This window comes from Arvicola amphibius, chromosome 1 (genome assembly GCF_903992535.2).
Source record: "Arvicola amphibius chromosome 1, mArvAmp1.2, whole genome shotgun sequence".
NCBI lineage: Eukaryota > Metazoa > Chordata > Mammalia > Rodentia > Cricetidae > Arvicola > Arvicola amphibius.
In genome coordinates, this window is record NC_052047.1 from 36,504,777 (window position 1) to 36,529,760 (window position 24,984).

The window sequence follows — 24,984 nt, forward strand, 5'->3', positions numbered from 1 at the left end:
TTTTAAGGTTATTTTTTTTAAGGTTTTTTTTTTTTTTTTTGGTCTTTGTTGGTTTGTTTGAATATTAGTGTATCGGGCCTCATTCCAAAATTGAATTTGAAACGACTTTAAAGACCACATGCACAGGGGGCTGGAGAGACGGCTCATCATCTAATGCTTTTGTAGAGGCCATGGAGTCAGTTCCCAGCACCGTGTGGCCACCCACGACCATCTCTGATTGGAGTTCTCATAGCTCCAACGCCCTCATCTGGCCTTGTTGAATACTGCACGAGCATGATGCCCCCTATTTACTGCAACAAACTCATAAAATGAAAAAATAAGAATGAAATCTTTTAAAGAGAAGTTTTAATTTTAAAGGAAAAGAACAGTTGTAAAGTTTTTGTTTGCTTGGTTGGGTTTTTTGTTGTCGTTTTTGCTTTACTGTGTGGACCTTTGCTGTAGCTCAGGATATAATTATTCTTGCTGACTGCTGCAAGCCTGCCTGCTGGAGTTCAATTCGTGGAACCTATATGGAGGTAGAAGGAGAGAATTCTACAAAGAACTGCACATATGTACATCATATATACACACACGCACAGATGATAGTAGCAAAGTAACAATAATTAATAATAATAACAATACTTAAAGAAACCCAGTGTGGCATCCAGGCACAGGGGTTTATATCTATAATCATATTTTATATCTATATATATTTTTTACATTCATGAGTATAAGGCAGAAGGTTTATTATGGATTCCAGGCCTGGCATATGGTGTAATAACCTGTCTCAAAAACAAAATCCAGCTAACCACTACCACCAAAACCAACAAGCTATGTGTACTCTGACCAGATACAGAAAGAATATGAGCTGAAATGAAGTCAGAGTAGACAGCAAAAATGGTGACATCCAGCATCAGCTGAGGATCCCACCTCGTATGCTGGGAGCCCCGAACAGCTCCGAGTCTTACTCCACAAAGAGAGGGAAGAAGGAAGGAAGGAAGGAAGGAAGGAAGGAAGGAAGGAAGGAAGGAAGGAAGGAAGGAAGGAAGGAAGGGAGGGAGAAGGATGTATAAAGCCAAACTTGTGGGTTTTATTTGAAGATCTTTGTGAGCAATCAGAATAGCAAATACTGAAGTTTTATGAAATAAATTCTGTTTAGATTCATTGTAGAAAGTCTGAATTTTCTAGAAGTATACAATTGAGCCTACATGTTATACTTTAAGGGATTTTCTTACTTTAATAGCTATGACTGCCCCTCAGTGAGCCTTCTTTCCCTAAAGCACAGCATAAAACCATGAAGCCCAAGTTTCAGTATACATTAGTAGTTTGTTTTCAGATTACAGAGTTTGTGTCCACTTCTGAGATATTGCCTTGCTGAGGGGGATCTTTTACTATTATGGAAGTGGGATCCCTCAAAGTTCTATGCAGATATCTGGGCTTCATAGATATTTCCGGTGAAAGATCTCAGGAGAGCTTGGTGTCGGAGTACACACTTTATTCTGTTGTCTTGACGCTGCAACTAATTTTACGACAGGGCTTTTAATTTACACTTTAATTTCCAAGGTTTTTATCAAACTGTCATGTTGGATTGTTATCCATAGTGCAACACACAGGGCCATTTTTTTTTCAGGGCTGGATAAAGACTGTGCATCGAGAGGTCACGTGTTAAACATCCACTATCCTCCAATTTAAGTGTGGCCTTTTCCTCTTTGAGAAAACCTTTGTTGATGCAGATTTGACTTGGGGTCCGGCTGAGGTTGTCGCTTGCGTTCTCGTAAAGCCATGGATCCTACAGAACACCAGCCATTCCGATAGAGATGTGGCTAAACAATTTTGCGTTTTAACTGACTTTATAGGCCAGTCAATCCAGAAGATTCCAAACTGTGCTCTGCAGAGCTCTAAAGGTCCTCCAATGTCCCCATGAATCCCCTGGCTCTTGTTTTCTAGGTTTTGTTTTTAGGTTTAGCTAAATTTTGGGTGGAAGAACACATAATGCAACCCAAAACAAACAACGGTGGCAAAACCAGCTCTTTAAACCGAGCAAGTCAACTGTATTTTGTACTGCAAACAAGTGAAGGGCTTTGCATGGAGGTGAAGACAATGGCCGGTCAAGGCAGTGGTGGCGTGTGCCTGTAATTCCTGCACTTTAGAGGCAGAGGCAGGGGGACTGCAAATTTCAGGCCATTATGGGATAGATAGCATGCCTCTGTCTGTCTCAGAACACACATACCAGGATATGCTCAGAATGGAGTTAAAAGTCTCACCTAGCTTCCAGTTGGTGTTACAGTTGTAGCGCCATACTGCATTTAGAAATGTGGCCATAAGCCATTTGGATCTTCCAGTAGCTTGAGCGGGTCTGTCGGTAGTTGGTGTATCTCCAGGTATGGAGTAAAGGAAAGATATACTGTGATACTTTTATCTGATGTATCTGTGTGTCTTGAACAGTTTTACTGGAACTTTATGTTCTCTTCACTTGAATATTTTTGTACTGTGGCTTTCACGATTAACCTAAAACCAGAACTAGTTAGTACTTCTCATTCCTCATAACCCTCGCCTTGAAAGGAAACATCCTCGAAAGTCTTGGCTGACTTCAGGACAGAGGTGGATCACGAGTGCCTTGATTCCGTGGTTGTGTGGACCCGCTATGGGATGCAGTCAGGCAGGAGTGTTGGTTTGTTAATGGGGTGCAGCATTGCGCCACGGAGCAGGGGCGAGGCACCAGCTAGGTATGTGTTTATCAGGCGGCCCGTCTCTTTTGAGTCTCCTGGCTGCTCTGTGCCCTTCCTTAGCAGTATGCAGGTCTCTAAGTCGTAGCAACGTCGAAGGTCAAAACATACCACGTGGAAGAAATTGGTCACACTCCCGTCGCAATTCCCCACTTCTTCCAGGGTGGGATAAAGAGTTACATTTCTTGGTTTCTCGAGAACATTAGAGTAATGGTTTCTTGAGTAGTGGGAGCAGTGGCGGGTTTATTTTCTGAAGAAAACCTCCTTGATTTCCAGGCACATGTGAAAGCGACGTTGAAATAGAGCAAAACAGAGCATCTTCTAACATCTTTTTCTCTTCTACCCTCTAGGATTTGTCCCAAAGGACTCTTCAAGAACTGAACAGAGAAATCCCAAACAAGCTGCCTGAATCGGCCTGCATTCCCCTGTTCTGCCTTTGTAGAAAGAACCAGGAGCGGTTGAACTGGTGACATCTAGTGAGTGCACTTCCTGGAACCCTTTCCTTCTTAAGTAAGAACACAGTTCCCCTTCCTGTCGAGCAGGACATCGCTGTCAGTCACTGTAGGCCTGATGTGTGTTTACATGGCAAATTAGTGGTGCGTTACACGTGACGGTGGGTCACTCTGACGCTGCGCTACAGATCCTTATTTCTTTGTACACGTCACCTCTTTGTGGCTTGAGAGGACAAATCTTCTCCTGTCTGCCTGTTGGAAGAGACAGAGGGTCATTCAGGCTGCTTACTGTCTGCTTCTGACTTCTCAGAGGGCACTAACATTTTCTTCCTTCCTTCCTCCCTCCCTCCCTTCCTCTTTCCATCCTCCCTCCCTCTCTTTTCCTCTCTCTCTCTCTCTCTCTCTCTCTCTCTCTCTTTCTCTTCTTGCTTTGCTTCTTTGTTTGTATGTTTTTGAGACAGTCTCTTGTTTTTCAAGATAACTTTGAACCCTCGATCCTCCTGCCTCCACCAGGCAAGTACTGGGGTTACTGGTAGCGCCACCACAGCCTGCAGCCATCAGTTTGACATCTTTCAATGCCTGGTACACTAGGAAGGCTCTCAGTACAAGGCAGACAGAAGATTTGGTGTGACAGTATTTGTGATTTTGGAGCCATCCTCATACCCTCTGTAAACTGGCCTGGCCTTCTTGTGCTGGGCCGTGGTGGCACACTCCTTTAATCCCAGCACTCGGGAGACAGAGGTAGGCGAATCTCTGAGTATCGAGCCCAACTTGGTCTACAAGAGCTCATTCCAGGACAGCTAGGACTGTAACACAGAGAAACCCTGTCTCAAAATAAATAAACAACAAAAAAGTGGCTTTCTTGCCTGTTCTATAAAACAGAAATAACTGTCATATCAGACTTTCCAGTTCATGACATTTGTTCTTTCTTTTGTGCCGGCGTACTTCACAAAGCATGTCTTCAAGGTTCATAGAATGCTCATTTCGTTGGGAGACTGACTATTGTTCTGCTATAAGATACAGACCAAGTCTTGTTTGTCTTTTATCCATCAGCAGGTATCTGGGTTGCTTCCGGTTTGGGGCTGCTGTAAATGAGACTCCCACGAGCGTCTCTCAGTCCTGCCTTTATTTTGGATTGACATCTAGCGATGGGATTGGTGGATTCAAAGTATTTATAGGTTTTGTTTGTCCTGAAGCACCAACATATTTTCCACCATGTTTTTACATTGTCACCAACATTGTTCGAAGAGGTCCAGTTTGTCCTCTTAACTGGCTATGGTGTGAGGGTTTGTTTGATGACTGCCATTATAATGATATAAAATGTTGTATCAGACGGCTTTGATTCTCTCATCCCTAGCGATTAATGATGCTCGGACTTTTCATGCATCTGTTGTATCTGAAGAAGTGTGTGTTCAAGTCCATTGCCTGCTGGCTTTGGCTGAGTTTGTGGTTCTTTGTGGATTCTGAGCACTGGTCTTTTCTAAAAGATGATTTGCACATATTTTCCTCCTGCACTGTGGGGCGCCTTTTGTTTCTGTTTATGGTGTTACTTGATTAACAAGATTTGATTTTTTTTTTCTTTTGCAATCAGTACTGGGGATGGAACCCAAAGCCTTTGCATGCCAGGCAGGTGTTCTGATACTGAGTCACATCCCAGTCGAGTTTTGCATGGTTTTTGGCTTGCTTTTTTGTTTTTGTTGGGTTTTTTGTTTGTCTGTTTGTTTGTTTGTTTTGTGGTTATTTTCTTCCTTCCTTCCTTTCTTTATTTATTGGTTGGAGTTTTTTTGTTTTGTTTTTTTTCGAGACACGTTTCTCTGTGTCGCCCTGGCTGTCCTGGAACTCGAACTGTTGGCCAAACTGGCCTCGAACTCAGAGGCTACCACAGCACAGCTAAAGTTTTAAAGCTTTTATTTTATTTATTTATGTGGAGACAGTATCTTCAAGCCCAGGCTGGCCTTGACAACTGATCCTCCTACCTCGGCCTCCCATGCTGGGATTACAGGAGTCTCCCAACACACCACTATGCCTGGCTCAATTTTTAAAATTTTAATGAAGTTTATCTCTTTCTTCTTTTGCTACCTATGGTTCAGTGTCAAGTCCATGAACCTTTCCTTCTATTTTCTTTCTTAGTTTGGTGCCTTAGATTTAGACCTTTGGCCTCTGTTAAGTTAGTTTTTGCATATAGTGTAAAATTAGGGCCAGGATTCTTTGTAAATAAGTACTTTTTAATACCGCCAAATCTTGGATGAAGGCACATGCTGGCCAGAAGTAAGTTACTCCGATGGCTTAGACGTTCACACTCAACATTCGTCTGCGTTACTTTTCTAGTAGGCTCCAGCTCCTCGCCCCACAGCTCGATGAGAGAAGAGTTGGGGAAGCAGCTCGCACACGTAACTAGCAGCGTTTTTGTCTGATGAAGTTCCCAGGAAGATCACAGCAGAAATTGATAGTGTGTGAAGCATGTTTGTGCACAGCTGTGTGTGTGTGGCTTGAGAATATACATTTGACAGCGGAAGGAACGAGAGAGGTCGTACTCAGTGTGGCCGGGGGCAGAGAGCTGCCGGCGGCTGACACACCATTTGCACAGAAATCAAATGTTCTTCAGGCCGCTTCAGAGAAACTATAAACTAGTCTACCAACAGAACTGTGGGCAAGCTGTGTTTCCAGAAGTTTCCCTGGTCCCGTTTTCCTGCGGACAGAACCTACGTTCGCTTCCGGTATAAAATGTGAAGGTCTACCCGGCACCTTCCTGGGCAGAATTTTGAGGAGGAAGAAACTCGTGGTTGTGTACACTGCCCCTCCTAGTATCAAAGGTCTGCAGTGAGCTGCCTGCTCTCTGTGGGGCTTAAGATAACAGCAGAGCTGCGTTTATGCAACCCACAGTTTCAGGCTCCTCTGTTAGAGCAAGATTCAGTTAGACTTTCAACATCGGGACACTTGGCACGGGGAGTCCGTGTCCAAATTCCAAATCAGTTAGTGTTAAATCTGTTAAGGTAGTTTTCGGGACAGGGTTTACCAGGCCCACCCCTCTTCTGGTTTTCACTGGGATTGATTTACAAGGGATAAACTGTTTTGGCCATTGTGGGTTCTCATTCTCACTTTGCCATAAAATGGGGATTTGGAAAAAGAAGAAATCAGTGAGCAAATCGCCTTTTCTCACCCCGGATAGCCTAAGATAGCCCGTGCTTTCTAAAAATAACTTCTGAGACTAGCATAGTGCTTGTCCCTTGAAAGTCTATTCACATGTGACTCAGAGCAGCCAACATGTCCATGTGAGCTTGAGAATAAATGATTAGCTCAGATCAGGGGTGTTTTTTCAGCTTTTGGCTGAAATATTAACTCCAGGCGTGCAGGGTGGAAGCAGAGAACTCATGAGTCATGCCGTCAATCAACCCCAACACCTGTTTCTAGATCCCTGACAAACCACTCAATTTCTTACCACTCAGTGAACCATGTTTTCTGCTTCCCTCCACCCGTCTACTAAGTGGATATTTCATGGTGGCCTTCATTATTGCTTTACTTTCTAGAACTGTTAATACAGGCAGTTGTCTCAACTTTTACTGCCTACGTAAGTTGTATAGAGACTCGGAAATGGTTCTCCCCGCCCCTCTCTTCCCTTCCTCCTGTCTGTGACTTTCATAGCCTCAGAAGTAAGCAAAGCAAGTTGTTTGTTCCAAATAGCATGCTCATTTGACCTTCAGAACTCGTTTGTAGATAAACGGACATTTCAGGTTTTCATAGCCAAGCTCTCCCTTTACTGATCATGAACCGTGTATGACCATACTGGAGGAAATTGTTTCAACAAGCACTAAAAGCAAGTAGCACTCAGACAACCACATAGCTCAATTCCCACTTGTTCCTCTGGCTACTAATTAACCAAGGTGATTACAGTTGGAAATCAGAGATAGCAAATGGGAGCCTAAGAAGGGGAGGGGGGGAGACGAGAAAAGGGAAGCAAGGGCGAATGGCAATGGGATGCATGGGGAAGTGGTCGTCCCACCCACTTCCCTCAGCATGGCCCCGAGTGTTCACCCCTGTATGGAAAGAGGGCTGTGTGAGTGAGTGAGTGAGTGAGGGCTGAGGGTCAGGGGTTTTGTGGTCTCATATACAGGGGCATTTGTGAGCTTCTGCATTATATGGTTGCTATCAGGTCAACCTGTGAGTTACTGCCAGCGAGGTCCCCCACTGTGTGCTAGAGAACTCCTTAGCAGCAGCAATATTCCAAGGAAAGGTTGCTCTGACTCCATTCCGGAACATTCCAGCTTTATGTCTTTCACAAAAATATTTACTTCCCCATTTTCCTTTCTGCAGAGACTCTAGTTGTGGTGTCCTATAATACAGTGATGGCATTTGAAATGGATGTTTTTAGATTTACTTTATGTGTGTGAATGTTTTGCCTGCATGTATGTATGGGCAGCGTGTGTGTCTGGTGCCCGTGGAGGTCATGAGGTTGTTGGGTCTCCTGAACTGGAGATGTGAATGGCTTTGAGCCACCATGTGGGTGCTGGGAACCAAACCTGGGTCCTCTGTAATTGCAACAACTGCCCTTAACCGCTGAACCATGTCTCCAGCTCAATGGAATCTTTTTAACTTCAAAAATACCTCACACTCAACTTAAACACATTTTTGAGAATTTCACATATACCTACTGTAATTACATTATCTCTACCCATCCCTCCTTGCCTCAAACTCCTTCCACGACCCCTTCTACTTCCTCTCAAATTTATGACCTCCTCTTCTTTATTTATTCTAATTACACATATATGAGACCTACTGAGTCCATGCAGCATCGTTCAGTGTACATGTGTTTTTTAGGTCTGACCACTTGGGATTAGAAAAGCTATTGGAGTTATTTTGTCCCTGAAAAAAGCTAATTGTGCCATTGATTGCTTAGAGCTCGTCTTCTGGGGCAGGGCCTCATGAAACGTCCCCCACCCATGCCGGCAGGTCAACTGGTGTTTTCATCATGTAGGTCTTGCTTAGGCAGCCATGTGGTTGAGATTTCACGAGTGCAGCTTCCCTGGTGTGCCGAGAAGGTGCTGTCCAGCAGCAAGCATCCTTGCCCTGTGGCGCTCAGTATCTTTCTTCCCCGACTTGCATTACGTGTAAGGAGTGTGTCGTGGCATCGTGGGTCTAGACCCACCATCACTTATTCTCTGTATTTTGGCCAGTGGTAGATCTCTGTACGCGTCTCCATCTGCTGCAATTGAAAAAAAAAAAAGCTTCATTTACACACACAAAAAAATAATCCTTGGTTTATTCCCCTTCTTGTGGAGAGTCTTGGAAATTCTCTTTCACTGGGACTCTTGCCTTAAAGTCACTGAAACGCTAGGGCATCCACCTTAAACAGGATCTATGTCACCCCTGCTCCAATGGGAGCAGGTCTTATTTCACAGTTGGAACGGCAGTGACTAATGTTAACCAAACAGCCAGGACACACCCAACACTGGGCTAATGTTTGCCGGTGTCGATCCCCTCCAGAGGTTTCGTTTCAGTTGGCCATGTTTCTTACCAAGAGACCCGTGAGATTCTTATAAACTACTATTTCACATAGACCATCACAAGGTCAAGGTCATACTAGGACACGCTCCAGGGAGCATGTGCTCATAGACCATAGAACTGTAGCAGTATTCCGTGTTTTCACCGTGTAGCTATGGGTAATGTAGTTCAGAGTGGGAGGACATTGTGCTGTTGACACACACCCTCAGAGCAACTTCACTTTATATTTGGGGAAGTGCTTTTCCTACATCTCTTGAAAGATTAATTTTAAAAACATAAAATATATTCATCTTTTTCTTTTGTGTGTGGTCTTTCTTTTAAATATGTTTTATACACCAGTTTTTAATTTTTTAGAAAGACATCCAAGTCTATTGCTTTCAGACTGTCTGGTTTTATCTTAAATATAAATTGACATTACTGCCAAAAGTTAAGCATCTTTACTAAATTATAATCCCCAATTTAGTTGTGTCTCTCCGTAGTAAGGTGTTTGCCCGCCGTGTTTAAGAACCTGGGTTCTACCCCCAACACCATGTAAGACTTTTTGCTAAGCTTATGATGACCCTTATATTTCATAGCTTCTTTAGTTAATATTATTATCAGCATTTTATAGTGAAACTGCCATCTGGGTTGGGGGTACTGACTGACTCTGTGAAGGTTTTGTTCCCCAAGGATGCACAAGGTTGGGAAGGTATATAACTCAGGGTCCAGGTGCACAGCCACCCCACACTATTAGCTGTGCAGCCCGTACCCCATTGTGGAGGTTAGGTTGTGTGGGTTCCATTTAAGTCAGATGGTCGGTGGCATCTGTGTCCCAGTACTCGGGAAGCAGAAGAAAGCAGATCAGGAGCTCTAGACCACCCTTGGTTACTGTTAAATTGAATCCCTGGTTATTGGAAATCCACTGCTGCTGATGTAATAAGTCAATCAAACCGGATTAATAAATTCAGGTTTATTCTGTGCAAAGCATTTCTGTGTGGCCCCAGGGGAAGTTGAGATGATCACTAGGGGAGCTCATGAAATGGGAGCTTTTTTAATGCCCACCAGGAGTGAGCCGCTGATGGCGGGCTCTTTCAGGGGCAGAGTCTGGACTGAGGCAACTCCAGGGGAGGGTCCCGTTGCTTGGCACCCTGAGGGCAGGGTCCGGACAGTCGGAGCTAGAGATGCCACAGAGTTACATAATGAATTCAAGTCCAACCTGGCTATATGAGACCCTGCAATTTAAAAAAATAACTCCATGGGTTGTTCATTTCAGAATACAGTTTGGATATGTTAGCTACTATAGACAGTGCTAGAAGTAGCTAAGATACACTGTGCAGAGCTCTGAGGGCTGGAAGGCAAAGTAGGGCTATGGTTGTGAGGGATAATTTCCCAACTACTGTCATGGAGCAGTGGCTTTATCCTTTGTCATCTGTGTTGATCTAGGCCCGTTCCCCAGTTCCCCACTGTTTGTGATTTTATTACACTGGCCGGAACTAACACCATACGTGAGGAAGAAGCAAAGAGAAAATAGCCTGGTAGAGTGAGCGTGAGTTTTACCACCAGCTCTACGCCTCACGTCTGTCTGTGTCCTTAGTCAGGTTTAATCCTCCTGTCTCAGCTCCAATCTTCCGTCCTGCGAAAATCATACCTGGTTTGGGCGTGGGTACTTGGCGCATGGTGTCTCCTTCATTACCCTTTGAGATGTCGATCACCGTTGGCACTGCTCACTTTGTAGGCTAGAGTAATGGGGAGCCTAGACTCTGGAAAAGTTAATGATATCATACGGCAATGTTGTTGCAGGGGGGAGGGAGTAATGGGGGAACTGGTCTCAAACTCAGGGAATCGGGGTTTCTAGCATTTGGTAGATTTTTGCAGGACGAGGCAGTCAATCATTTTGGGTTGCAAGCCTTACAATCTCTGCCACCACGATTTAACTCTACCTTTGTTGCATAAAAGTGGCCATAGGCAGTGCTAACGCCATTGTTCATGGGTGTGTCGCAGTAAAACTGGGGAAATTGCCAGAAAGGCAAATTTGACTTCCTGGCTCTGGTTTGCTGACTTCTTTTCCAGAGCACACATGTTAAACTTCTGCTCACAGAACTATCACAAGAACTAAGGAACTTCTTTGGATGTCACATACTCATGAATTCAAGAGCTGCTGTGAGCTCACTAACCAGAACGCTGGGTCAGCCTGCTGTTAAGATAATTCTCCAGTGGCCTTTGGTTTCCCGTTGCCGCCTCACAAAACAAGGGCTGTGTTTCGGCTCTGTCGCCACCCAGCCCCACTTCTTTCCCGAGCCTCTCCTAGCCCTTCCGTGCCTCTTCCGTTCAGCCACTCCAGACAACTCCAGCATCTTTGCCTATGGTGTTCCCTCTGCTCTCCTGTCTTTCTCGCTGGACTTAGACCACAAGGGCTGTGCAGCGACCACCGTTGCATGCCCAAGCACCTAGCACAGCCTGTACACAGTGTGTACCTAATTAGCACGAGAATGAAGTCTACATGTTGTTTCCTCGTCTGCTCCATCAGATCATTGCCACTGGAGAGCAGAGGCTGGCTTTAGTACCGACAAGCTGACTGTGTTCCAAGACCACATTTCTAGTGAGTGTTCGTAGTTTGCCTTAAAAGACGTGACTCTTAAGTGAGAATTGTTATGTCATTAAAGAAGCCAGTGGGGGATTTTGAGAACGCCCCCAAGTCTTGGAAACTATGCTGTCAGCCGTTCTCAGGTGTACTGAAAGCAGTTGCTCTCAATTTAAATGAGACACGGCCATAGCTTGGCAGGTCCTTCACCTGATTTCAGAAGTCTCATTTGTGGCCCGTCAGTCGACCATGTTGATAGAAGCGCCTGGGAAAACTGAGCCTCTTGGCTCTGCTTCTGTTTATCAAACGCAGCTTTTCACGGAACGGTGTCTTTTGCCATAACAAAGCCTGTACCAGTATCAACATGGCCGAACCCTGGGATGCGAGTTCTCCCTCAGTCAGGCAACTGAAGGTAGAGGCCCAGCATGTCAGCATGTCGTGGTCTCCTGTCTCTTCATCCTTTAGGATCTTGCTTGCAGCAAGGAGGCTCAGAAAGAACTTTTTTTTTTCCCATGTGCAGAGGGCAATTAGTGTAGGCAGGTGTGGGGGGTGCGGGATGAGCCTGTCCCCCACTTATTGTTTGGGCATCTAGGTAAATTCCTTGACCGTCACGTTTTCAGTGGAACTCCTCTTGCTTTTTAAGTCTTAGGATTGACAGACGTGCCCTGACGCCAGAGCCCTGAGAGTGGGAGTGGCCTCCCCGCTGTTTACTCGAGTGGGTGGTAGTGACTTGGCACTAAGCAAAAGCCTGGATGCCACATGTTAGAAGCCTTCTGCAGAAGCTAATCTTCCTTTCCTGGTTTCCTCCCTTTCTTCACACACAGCATCTCTGTAAGCCATGGGGGGTTATTTACAGCGAGTGACAAAGCTCTCCCTAAAATTTGAAGTCTGGCTTAAAGTGACTCCCCCACCTTTTCTCTTGTCTCTCTTTCCCTCCCAGCCCATACCGTGTCTGCTCCCCCGCCACACACACACCATCTCTGTCATCCAAGTCGGCTCTCGACTCTTACCAGTTCCCTTCCATCAGCCTTTTGAGTGCTGGCCTTGTAGGTATGAACCACTCAATACTGGTTCCAGTGACAGTCTTTAAAACAACAATAGCAGTTGTTAACCTTTCTAATATGTCGTGAGTCAGGCATCTTCAAACATCACCGAATCCTCTCAGGTAGCTTCTGTGTAAGTCACCTCAGCGGTGAGTGTGAGACTGGCAGTCAGAACTCATGGGACAGGCCTGGAAAGTGACACACACATGATTTGAACTCATAGAAAGTATACATTTGTAGTTTAAACTTCCCCCCAACACACACACACACACACACACACACACACACACACACCCCTCTCAGAGAAAGTACACATTCATAGTTCAAACTCCCCCAACACACACACACACCTCACAGAAGGGACACATTCATAGTTTAACTCCCCCAACACACACACACACACACACACACCCCTCTTAGAGAAAGTACACATTCGTCGTTCAGACTCCCCAACACACACACACCTCACAGAAGGGACACATTCATAGTTTAACTCCCCCAACACACACACACACACACACACACACACACACACACACACACAGCTCACAGAGCTTTGAACCAAAGTTAACTGTTAGTCCAAGTAATTCTAGAACAAAATCATACTTGACCGTAAAGACTGGGTTTTGAACCCTGCAAGTATTTTCTGAGTATATTAGCAACCTTTGTTGGATCAGTTAAAAGCTAAAATCTGAATGAAAGATATTCTGAACCGCACTAAAAATATAATTCAAATCTTTAAGAATTTCTATTGTGAGTTTACCTTGTCAGTGCAATTGCGACCTAGGACAAAAATTCTAACGGAATCCAGAATAGTGATAGCTTAGTTGGAGAGTATCTTGTCATGCAGTTGCAGATGCCAAGCTGAGCGAATGGATTCCTTCAGATATCCTGCCATGCACACTAGATGCTGGCAGCCCTCAGAGAGAGGTAATGTGTCTTCAGCATGAGCAAAGGGAGCATGTGTTGGGAGGGTTCTGCCTCCCCAGGAATCTGGCATCTCCAGGGATGCCTGGACCATTTACATCCAGGGTGGCAAGTCTCTTCAGGTTCTTTCTGGAACAGCCTTGGCAAAGTGCACCAGCCAAGGGTGAGGTGAGAAACAGATTTACACTCAGATGCCTGGGCCACATCATCAGCGGAGAATGCCACAGCTGGCCAGCTTACCTGTGACGAATGGCACCTGGGAGGCTGGCACACCAGTCTCCACCAGAAACTCCCAGGCTAGGCTTCTCACGTTGACCGGTTTAAAACTGGTTCTAGGAATCTGTTGCTTGCTTTCCTGTAAACACCAGAATCTTACACAGGGCCAGCACTCTTGTCTCACATTCAAGTTCAATTTTTCTTGATTCCCTCTCCCCTGCCCCTCTTTTTGAGTCTCTGCCCTAGGAACCCCTCACATACCATTTCATCGAATCCTTGCCCTATCATGGCAATCATTTGGGGCACCTGTAGTGTGAGCTCTGAACCAGACTGACACCATTACTGGTGTCCATTACCTGAGACTCTACTTACTTGCTCTGTGCCTTGGTTTCTTTGTCCATAAGGTAGGGACCCTAATAATATTCCCTGTAGACAGGAGGGCTGGAGTGAGCTCATCTCCATCCACATCCACTGAGCACAGCACTCCGCTGCACAGTAGGGTGTGAAGATGAGTCTGTGAGCTCTCAGAGTCTACAGGGTTTCCCTCACGGCACACCAGTGGAGGAGCCAGAATCGGCCTTGCTCACTCTGACTCCATTTATTTAGTGTGCTCTAAAGCCTGAGTTGCTCTGCCTGGCCCTGAAAAACGTTTTCCTGCCATGTAAATGAAGCTGAGAAAGTCTATGCTATTTATCTCGAATCTGGATTCTAGATGCTTGATTTACTCATAGCCGAGAGTCAGCTTCTGCAGTCTGTTATTGCGTCCACACCTCTGCTGTAAGCGGGGATCTTGCCATCATTGAACAGTCGGTATTTGTCTCAGCGTGTGCTGTCATGTACTCCTATTCTTCCCTTCTAAAGAGAATATTCTAGGCTATTTTTGTTGTTTCGTTTGTGGTCAGGCTAATCTAGAAGGAGTGACCCTCTCCCTCAGCCTCCTGAGCACTGGGATTAAAGGCATGCACCACCACCACCCAGCCCAATGCTAATTTTTAATTTCTCTTTTTTTAAATGGCTTATATTCGTTTGCTTATTTGTTTATGTGTGTTTGTGTCTGTCAGTGTGGGTTCCGCGGAACTGGAGTTACAGATGCTTACAGGACAGCCAGCTCACACGGCTGTGCCGCAGGCACTGTTAACCATTAAAGCCATCTCTCCAGCTCCCCAGGGCTAATTTTTCTATTTCTCCCTCACCCCGCCACCATCTCCCCCTTCCCTTTTCTTCTTCTAATCCCCCTCATGTACCCAGCCCTCCTTGTTCACCCTCAGATCCATGACTAATTTTTAAAAGCAAAATTTTGAGATGGCTGGGCATTAGCCCTGAGGACTGTAAACTTATTAGAAGCAATTTGTTAAGAATATTAAAGTCTGACCCTTTTGAAGCAGTTCCTGGTCAGTAAGCGTGAGTGCAAAGTACCTTAGACTTCAGCTTCCTTGTGGTTAAGCATAATTCAGCTAGCTGGGAGGTGAACTCCTTGAGGACAAGGCCCACCTGCAGCTAGCACAGCATGAACCAATAGAGGCTGCTCAAAATACAAGGCATGGATGGGTGGATGGGTGGATGGATGGATGGATGGGTAGATGGATGGATAGGTGGGTGAATGAATGGATAGATGGGTGGATGGGTGGGTGGTATATGGATGGGTGGGTATGTGGATGGATGAATAGATGGATGGATGGATGGATGGATGGATGGATAGATGGGTGGATGGGTGGGTGAGTGGATGGATGAATGAATGGTTGGGTGGATAAGTGGATAGATGGGTGGATGGATGAATGTGTGGATGGATAGATGGGTGGATGGATAGATGAATGGGTGGGTGGGTTGCATATGGATGGGTGGGTGAGTGGATGGATGGATAGATGGGTGGATGGGTGGGTGAGTGATGGATGAAGAGTGAAAACAAGCTCTATCTCTGAAACCAGCATTCACATGTGAGTGTCAGGAGCTGAGCCATCCCCATTCACAAGATATTTCTTCTTCCAGATTTCATAAATACTGTCCCCATAAATGCTATCCCTATAAATGGAAAAGCAGCTTAGAATACGATGAGAGACCAAGAGGGTGAGAGAGGGATGGGTGTGGGACTATGGGCATGTATTATGTATGTGGATGAAACTGTCAGAGAGAGAGGTGATGCTATCTGAAATACCAGCACTCAGGAGCTGAGCAGGGTGACTGCCATGAGTTGGAAGCTAAGCTGGGACAGGCCAACCCCTGTTCAGAAAAAAACAAAGCAGCAACAAACCACTGTACATAAAATGTGCTGTGGCTAGGGAGATGGTGCACTCGACCAAGTGCTTCCTGGAAGAGCGTGAGGACCTGGATTTGGACACCAGCACCCACATAAAAAGCTGGGCATGGCAATGCACTGCAATCTCAATGCTAGGGGTTGGGGCTTAGAGGGCAGAGAATGGTGGCTCGCTGAAAGTTACTGGCCAGCCTGTCTAGTGAAATCAGCAAGCGCCAGGTTCAGTAAGCAATCCTGCCTCAAAAAATAAGGTGCCAGGCAACTGAGGAACATATCCAACTTTAAACTCTGGCTTCTACACGCCACCTCCCACACGCATACACACAGATACAGAAAGTCACCATGTAAGAGTTTCACCTGCCCGCGCACATACGCACAAACACGAACGCAAAGATGCAGAAAGTCGATGTGTTAGAATCTTCACAGTGGTCCTGAAATTAATCCATTATCAATCTGGGAAGGAGAAGAGAGTGCAAGTTAACGGACTTAGCCAGTCAAATCTTCATGATTTAGCTTGGCGACGTCACCACATGCTGACATTTTCACGTATATATGTAGTGATGGGCTCTGCACCCAAACCAGAGACTGGGCTAGAGAGCAAGCATGATAGGCTTTGTGGGCCATGCTGCCTGTACCCCAACTATTCAGCTCCATAACTCCACCACGGCCGTCACCCATGTACTTTCTCCCCTCACCCCATATTAAGGATATGGTTTTATAAATAGAGTTTTATCCTAAACAAATGGCAGACAGTATTTGGTCCGCAGCTGGAATTTGCTGAGCCCATCTAAAGCATTTACAGTTGTCCTAAGTCCAATCTGCTATTGGGTTTAGAGAGAAAAAGTTGTTTTTAAGGCATTAAGTAAGTGATTACCTTTTATTATGTCCAAACTTTTGGCCTCAAATTTAAGAACCAAGATTGCATATAACTTATTTACCTACGGCATGATGCTAGGGAGGGCAGAGCTTTTAGACTATAAGATTTTCATAAATGTGCCTAACTGACGCAGAATCTCATTGATTTATTGTTTGCAATGCTGAGGATCACACCCAAGACCTCATGCATGCTAAGCAAGTATACCTTTTTGGAAGGTCTAATGTTTGGGAAGGCTGGAGAAATGGCTCAGGGCTTAGGAGGGCTTATTGCTATTGTCAGGATGTGAGCTCAGTTCACAGCACACACATCAGGCGCCTCACAACCACCTGTAACTCCAGCTCCAGGGGATCTGGTACCCTCCCTGTTCTGGCCTCCATAGGCACCCGCATGCACACACACACATGTACATACACACAGGCACATACATACACACAAAAATAAAGAATGAATACATTTTAAAGGCCTATCATTTTTAAGGGCCTCTATCAAAATCCCAATTTTGTTGTCTTTTGTTTTTCTTTTTTGCTTCTGAAATTTTCACCTTTTTTTAAAGGGTGTGTGTGTGTGTGTGTGTGTGTGTGTGTACTTAGTTCCACTCCTGTGACCATCCACCAGTTGCATGTTTTCTGTATTGTAGCACATAGAATCTCCCTCTTGATCATACCTATGCTTGTACATGTATTTGGCACCCTCCATTGCAGTCACAGATTTTAAATGGTCCCCTAAACTACATGTGCTCACCTTTCATTGGGAAGGAGAGAGATCTTCACATTGAGATTAGAGGAACCAATGTATCATTCGAAATGTACACTAAAAAAAATCTTTACCATAAGGAACTTTTGTCAAGCTAACTTATGAACACTGAAGCACAAAGGAAACAAGATAAACAGATAGAAGGAAACCCTATCCGAAGATACATTTTAAATTCTTTATGACATTTATTTGTGCAGGTAGGGGAGCGGGCATGTGTGTAGAGGTTAGGGGACAACTTGTAAGGTTTGGTCTTCTCCACCCTATAAGTCCCAGGGCTCAAACTCAGGTCATGCCTGGTGGCAAGTGCCCTTACCCACTGAACCATCTCTCCAGGCCCTCAAAGATATTTTTTTAAAATATAGGAATTTTTTAATTTTAAAAATACTTTTAAAATATGAGAAAAATGCATCTTGAAAATTACTAAAATTCAAATAAAAATTGATCTGAGGAGTGTTCACCAGAACTTGAATCAAAGGTAATATTGCATTTCTTGAGCTATTACAGTGTTCTGGGCATAGAGCAAAGTTCCTTATTCAAGATGGGTGTGGTGTGGTGCATGCTTGTGTAATCTCAGCACTGAAGAGGCTGAAGTAGGAGGATTATGAGTTCAAAGCTATGCCGGGCAGCAAGTCGAAGTGTCTACATCAGTTACTTTTCTGTTTCTGTGATAAGATAACATTACCCAAGCAACTTGGAAAAAAAGTATTTGGGCTTACAGTTCCAGGGGGTTAGAATCCGTGATGGCTGGGACCGTGTGGCAGCAGGCAGCAGTCTAGGAGGCTGGAACAAGCTCACATCTTGAACCATAAACATTCACCTCTGCCAGCAAGCCTATATATACCTCCTAAACTGCCCCAAACACACCACCAGCTGGGGACCAAGACTATAGGACATTTCCCACTCAAACTGCCATGGTATCTTGTATCTATTACCTCATTTATTGTGCTGACATTAATACTATCATTAGGATTCCCATTTACAGGTAGGGAACGTGATTCATACAATAGCCAAGTGTCCTCCTTCTGCGTCATACAACTAGGGAGGGTTAACTGGGACTCACCATGTTGCCTGACCACAGGGGCCCCCTCCCACTCTGAACGCCCCACTGCTCTTGTTACAGCAAATGAGCCAAAAGGGGACTGTTTGGGCTAAGTTACAAATACGTATCTATGTATACATACGCGTGTCAGTATAGATTTAAGGTTCTTCCTTTTTTTCTTTTTGAGACAGGGTCTCATTCTTTATATTGACCTCAAACCTACAACCCTCTTGCCGCGTGTGTACTGGAATTACAGATGTGTGATGTCATACTCAGCTTTCTTTCTTCTTTTTTTAATTTGTGTTGCTGGGTCTCGAGTGGGGCTCCTCACGCCTGCCAGTCAAGCACTGTCCAATGACCTGTACATCCTCGGCCACTTTGATCATTCTTGAATTTTCCCTGAATAGTCTCAAGCTCAGGTCATAGTTAAACGTTTTAAAAATAGTGTTCCTGGTTCTCGCTGAATGATGAAACCTTAGGCTATCACTAAAGTGACATTTTTACAAAGCCTGAGAATGTGTGGGAATGTTTCTAAACAGGAAGCGGCAAAGAGGAGGAAGCCATGTCTCAGACACTAGCCCACAAGATAGGAAAACTGTGGGGAAAGTTCTATGGTGGCTGTCGTTAGGGGGACACTCAGCCGTGACTCTTGTTTCCTTTTTGTTATTATTTTATGTGTATGGGCGTTTTGCCTGCATGTATGTCTGTGTACCATATGCATGCCTGATGCCCACGGAGGTCAGAGGAGGGTTTTAGAGCTCCCAGAACAGGAGCTACAGACAGTTGTGAGCCACCATGTGGGTGCTGAGAATCAAATCTGGATCCTTTCAAAGAGTAGTCAGTGCTTTTAACTGCTGAGCTGTCCCTCCAACCATTTCTTGAATTTTCTATAGAATTCATTTGTCCAATAATGAGATAGATTTTGCTGTTTGATAAGTTCATTCTGAGTCGGTAGTGGTGACGCGTGCCTTTAATCTTTAATCCCGGCTGACCTCCTGGAGTTCTAGGCCAGCTTGTCTACAAAGTGAGTTCCAGGACAGCCAGGGCTACTAACCTTTTCATTACACAAGCATTGCGTTACTCTGTGCTCTCTGAATAAAGGCAAACACCATTCAGACCCATGGCTACTTAATTTAAATAAAAACTTTAATTTAGTTTCTTATCCCCTATTTAAGCTCTATTAGTCGTGGGTGGCCAGTGACATCATCTCCTCCTAAGTGTATTGAGTCAGGTGTGGTAACTTTTACCTATATTCCCAGACCTTGGGAGGCTGAGGCAGGAAGGTTGTGAGTTCAAGACCACTAAACTACTTATGGAGACTTGGTCTTTAAACAGAACAAAATAAAACCAAAAGTTGGGCTTGGTTTATGGCCCACATTTGTAACCCCAGCATCCAGGAGGCTGAGCTAGAATTGCCATGAGATCTCAACCAGCCAGGCTGGAGAATGGATTCCAGGTCACCTAGGGCTAGTGTGCGCGAGACCCTCCTAAAAAAATAAATGTTTTGCACAGCACAGTTCTAAAAAGGATGGGATCTGGAGCCAAACGCCCAGGTTCCTGTGTGAACTGGGGCAGTTTACTCAACTTCAGCCTCTCTTTCCCCCAAGCAGGTGGAATGAAGTCAGCAACTGTGCCCGAAGGCTGGGAAGGCGAGCTAAGAGCAGAGTTGACAGTTCTTAGCCAGGGCTGTCTTTCCCCATGGAAACATTGCTTCGCAGCTTCCTGAGTTACCCTGACTCTTTATAAACTGAGTCCCAATCTGCGAATGGTTCATACCAAGATTTTGCCAGAATATTGTAAAAATCGGACTCATTACTAGGCCGGCTCCTCTGCAGTGGAAACATCCCATTTCCTGTTGAAAACTCCAGTACGTAGCCCAGTAACCACCATGTATGAAAACATTTCCCTGAAGTTTACTCTAATAATTACATTGTTCTAGCTCTGGAGACTTAGCTCGTGGTAGAATGCTTACCTAGCGCACCAGGCCCTAGGTCATCTCCCCCACAACTCCGGAGCCACCAGGGGGGGGGGGGGAGGGCAATTACGTCATCCAGTTTCTGTTGGTGCAATGAAAAGGTCTGCCTTTGAGAAAATAAATAAAAAGTCTGTGTCCACCAAAGCAATAAGTGAAATTGGCAGAGTGACCTAGAGAAATGGAATCCGAGTTGACAGTGCAGGGGTAAGACTAAAGTCACTGCTTGCTGCGAAAGCTAAGATTTTTCCCCTAAGACCACAGCGGGCTCTCACAGCTTGACTATTTTAAGACCACCTGCGTTTCCACAGCGGCCTCTTCCATCTAATAATCTCAGTTCAGCACGCCATGACCTGCCTGTTCACAAGCATGCCTCGCCAAAGAGTGTGAGCAGAAACCCAGGCAAGTTCAGGACCAAGTCTTTGCCAGGTTTCCCATTCATACTCCTCCTTTCTCTTTCCGCAGGTTACCGCCAGCCGTGGATGCCTTTGACAGTATGACCGCAGAGGATTCCACCACAGCCATGAACAGCGATCCCACAGTTGGGTCCTCCTCCAAGGTGCCAGAGGGCGTGGCGGGCGCACCCAATGAGGCTGCACTGTTGGCCCTGATGGAGCGCACCGGCTACAGCATGGTACAGGAGAATGGGCAGCGCAAGTATGGTGGCCCTCCGCCCGGCTGGGAAGGTCCGCATCCCCAGCGAGGCTGCGAGGTCTTCGTGGGGAAGATCCCGCGTGATGTGTATGAAGATGAGCTGGTACCTGTGTTTGAGACTGTAGGCCGCATCTACGAACTGCGCCTCATGATGGATTTCGACGGCAAGAACCGCGGCTATGCCTTTGTCATGTATTGCCACAAGAATGAGGCCAAGCGAGCTGTTCGTGAGCTCAACAACTACGAGATCCGCCCCGGCCGCCTGCTGGGCGTGTGTTGCAGCGTGGACAACTGCCGCCTCTTCATCGGTGGCATCCCCAAGATGAAGAAGCGTGGGGAGATCCTAGAAGAGATCGCCAAGGTCACCGAAGGCGTGCTCAACGTGATCGTGTATGCCAGTGCCGCAGACAAGATGAAAAACAGAGGCTTCGCCTTCGTGGAGTACGAGAGCCATCGCGCTGCAGCGATGGCTCGCCGCAAGCTCATGCCGGGTCGCATCCAACTGTGGGGCCACCAGATCGCCGTGGATTGGGCCGAGCCCGAGATCGATGTGGACGAGGACGTGATGCAGACAGTGAAGATCCTCTACGTGCGCAACCTCATGATCGAGACCACCGAGGAGACCATCAAGAGGAGCTTCGGCCAGTTCAACCCAGGATGCGTGGAACGGGTCAAGAAGATCCGCGACTACGCCTTCGTGCACTTCACTAGCCGTGAGGACGCTGTGCATGCCATGAACAACCTCAACGGCACAGAGCTAGAGGGCTCCTGCTTGGAGGTCACGCTGGCCAAGCCTGTGGACAAGGAGCAATACTCCCGCTACCAGAAGGCAGCCAAGGGCGGCGGTGGCTCAGCCGAGGTGGTAGCTCAGCAGCCCGGCTACGTGTATTCCTGTGACCCCTACACGTTGGCCTACTATGGCTACCCCTACAACGCGCTCATCGGGCCCAACAGGGACTACTTCGTGAAAAGTTAGTGGAGACTCTTTTCTTGAGGGCCCCTGGGTATCCAGACCCCATAGGCACGGGTGTCAGATTGAGCATGGCTGGCAAATACTAGGCCCTACCCATTTAGGCTGAGGTTCTAAGTGCTGGCTCCCAGTTACTATTGTATTGAGAGAAACATCCCTCTAGTTGAACAGTCAAATCCTTGGGATACTTTGTCCCTTGCTATGGCTTAACCCATGTGGAGCAGCAGGTCTGCCTATCCCTTGGGGTTTAAGTAAACTCTGCTTCTGTGCCCCAGCATGGTGGTGGCAGGTGGTGATGCCAGCCTTCTAAAGGGGGAGGAAAGAGGATGCCTAGTTTTGAGGATTCTTGGGTTACTGCTTCTCAAGTTAAATCTTAGGGTATTGGTTGGTGAAGCCGTAGTTCCTTAAGATCGCTCAGGATAGAAGACCAAGCATGACACTAGAAAACATAACATAGGTCCAGGGACCCACTGTTGGTTCGCTGGGTCTGAATTAATATCCCCTGCCTTTTTTCTTAAGCACGAAACAAGGAAGGAAGACAGGCACATCCCTTTCCAGATCTGTTTTACCCTCTATCACTGAAGTTGAAGTTGTAATCCTGGGAATTCACCTTGCACTAAACAGACAGATTAGAATGGCGAAGTAGGCAAAAATAGACTGTCAGGAGCATCTTATTAGTCCGTTTAGGCCAGAGTTGTGGCCACCTGCTACTTAGACAGAGGGCAGGCCAGAGGCCCCGCCCGTCGCCGCCGCCGGCTCATCCTTCTTTGTGTTGTATTATAAGCAGGCAGCATAAGAGGCCGAGGCCGAGGTGCAGCTGGAAACAGAGCCCCAGGGCCCAGGGGTTCCTACCTCGGAGGATATTCTGCTGGCCGTGGTATATATAGCCGATATCACGAAGGCAAAGGCAAACAGCAAGAAAAAGGATATGAACTTGTGCCAAATTTGGAAATCTCTACTGTCAACCCAGTCGCCATTAAACCCGGCGCAGGTCAGTATAAACCAGTGCAAATGCATCATTTGGCCCTAACCACCCCCCCCCCACCCTCTCTTTCAAGTGATTCCGGTCTTCCTGGCTCTTGAATCCATCGGCAAAAAGAAGGTCCACATGTCATGCCCCTGCCCCCCACACCCTGACCCCCTAGAATTTAGGGGACTGGTCTAGTTTGGGCCACGTTCACGTTAGGCTGTAGGGGAGTTTTCACACAGGTGTTAGCTGCCAATCATCTGGCTATTTCTCCGTCTGTGACTAAGCAGGCAGAGGTGAGGAAAGGGTGGAAGGGAATAGAGCTCCCGCTTCTTCTGTCACCTAGAACCCGTCTTTTCCTTGTGAGAACCTAAGCGCCCCGTCACTGAGCTGCGTCCCGTCTGTGCTTCAGCCACCAAAAAGCAGAGGGCATGGGTATTACCAGGTCTCAGAGAAAATAGGAACTTCTTTTCCAGAGCAAATAGTGCCAGGTTTCCTGGATGGTCTGACAGGCGCCAGCATTCTTGGACAAGGCAGAGAAGAAGGGTTTTACAACTGGAACCTGTAGATTTAGAGTAGAGATCAATCGTTGAGCCAGGGATCATGACCTTTGCTTTTACTACCAGGCCCCACAAAGTTATTTTACCAGGATTTGGTGGCCCCTTGGTCACCCACTGCAAGGAAGGATAAGCTTTAACTGTCTTAGTGAGTTTGACAGACGCATGGTATGCAGAATTCCCACATGCTAACTCTGATTCTGTGGAGAGTTTCTTCCATAGATAAGCAGAGTGATTTTCTCCTTGGCCTCTTGGCCTCACTGGGGTAGGAGGGAGAGCTTTTGAGGGTCACCTGCTCCTTTCCTAATTGCTCACTTCTTCTCCTAGCTAAGAGGCAAGGAATTGGTGTGTTTGGAACGTAGGTTTAACGTGTTGAAGGAATTCAGTGGTAACTGGGGAAATAGCCCTGCCATCTTTACAATAAATAGTGGCTTCCAGCATTGGGATGCCTTAGTAATATCATTGGCACCAAACAGTCTTTAGCCATGTGAAGTCCTGTGTCCAGGGGTAGAGAGTTCTGCAGGCTGGTAGCCAGAACAATGCAGTTACTCCGTAGAGCCCTCATGTGGCTTCAACAAGTAGCCCTAGCTACACCACAACCCTTGTACATCCTTTGAAGGTATGTTTTTGTCCTTCTGACAGATACCAGGGCAGGCTAACATATTTGGGCCCAGGACTGGTGGAAGGTTTGGTTGGGAAGGCAGGTAAAGATATTTGGTTAAGGCCGGGCGGTGGTGGCGCACGCCTTTAATCCCAGCACTCGGGAGGCAGAGGCAGGCGGATCTCTGAGTTCGAGGCCAGCCAAGAGCTAGCTCCAGGACAGGCTCTAGAAACTACAGGGAAACCCTGTCTCGAAAAACCAAAAAAAAAAAAAAAAAAAAAAAAAAAAAAAAAAAAAAAAAGATATTTGGTTAAGATTTTAGATTTTTTTTTTTTTTTTATTGAATGGCCAAGCCATTGTTTATTGTATGGCCATTTTGTCTCTTTACCTTTGATCATACCCATCTTAGTAGAATAAACGAGCTTACACTTGGAGAGAAAACAGAAATGAAAGGTTTCTTTGTGTGTACATTTCATGGTCCTGCTTATTCTTTCAGCACACACAGCATGCACATACACAAGCTCTCCCAAATCGGGGCTAGCATCTCTTCCTTTTGATCTCTTGATACTGCACATTGACATTCAGTAACTCTATCTGTTTGAATCTCTGCTGGAAGCCGTTCCTTTGGACTCTACTCACAGAAATTATTTGAGTTGGCAGGTTCCAGCAAAAAGCCAATTACCCACTGCTTCACTACTATAAATGGATTATTAGCACATTGGAGGTTTTTCCATTTCCGACTCAAAGCCCCTCCAACTGGATCCATGTTACTAACATGGGATAAAAGGTGGGGAGAATACACTCCCATCTCCAAGGTGTCAGAATGATATCTTCGCTCAACCTGCTTCTTGAAACACTGTGAAAGGGCAAAGGGCTTGTCTGGTGGTGAGTAGTGTAAGAAGGAGTATGCAGGCTGCACGCTCACACATATTAGGAAACGG

At 46.0% G+C, this 24,984-nt stretch overlaps 1 protein-coding gene across 2 annotated transcripts in view; it reads left to right on the forward strand.

Annotated features, from left to right (window-relative positions):
• Rbm47 (RNA binding motif protein 47) overlaps positions 1-24,984 on the forward strand; it is a 34,190-nt gene that overhangs the window by 5,047 nt on the left and 4,159 nt on the right. The window contains exons 2-4 of one of the 2 annotated variants that reach the window (XM_038319595.1): positions 3,056-3,215; positions 20,760-21,919; positions 22,703-22,909. In XM_038319595.1, coding sequence (XP_038175523.1) covers positions 20,791-21,919; positions 22,703-22,909 — 1,336 coding nt within the window. In that variant the 5' untranslated portion in view covers positions 3,056-3,215; positions 20,760-20,790. The remainder of the gene's footprint in view (positions 1-3,055; positions 3,216-20,759; positions 21,920-22,702; positions 22,910-24,984) is intronic. The other variant, XM_038319602.1, reaches the window with a different exon arrangement.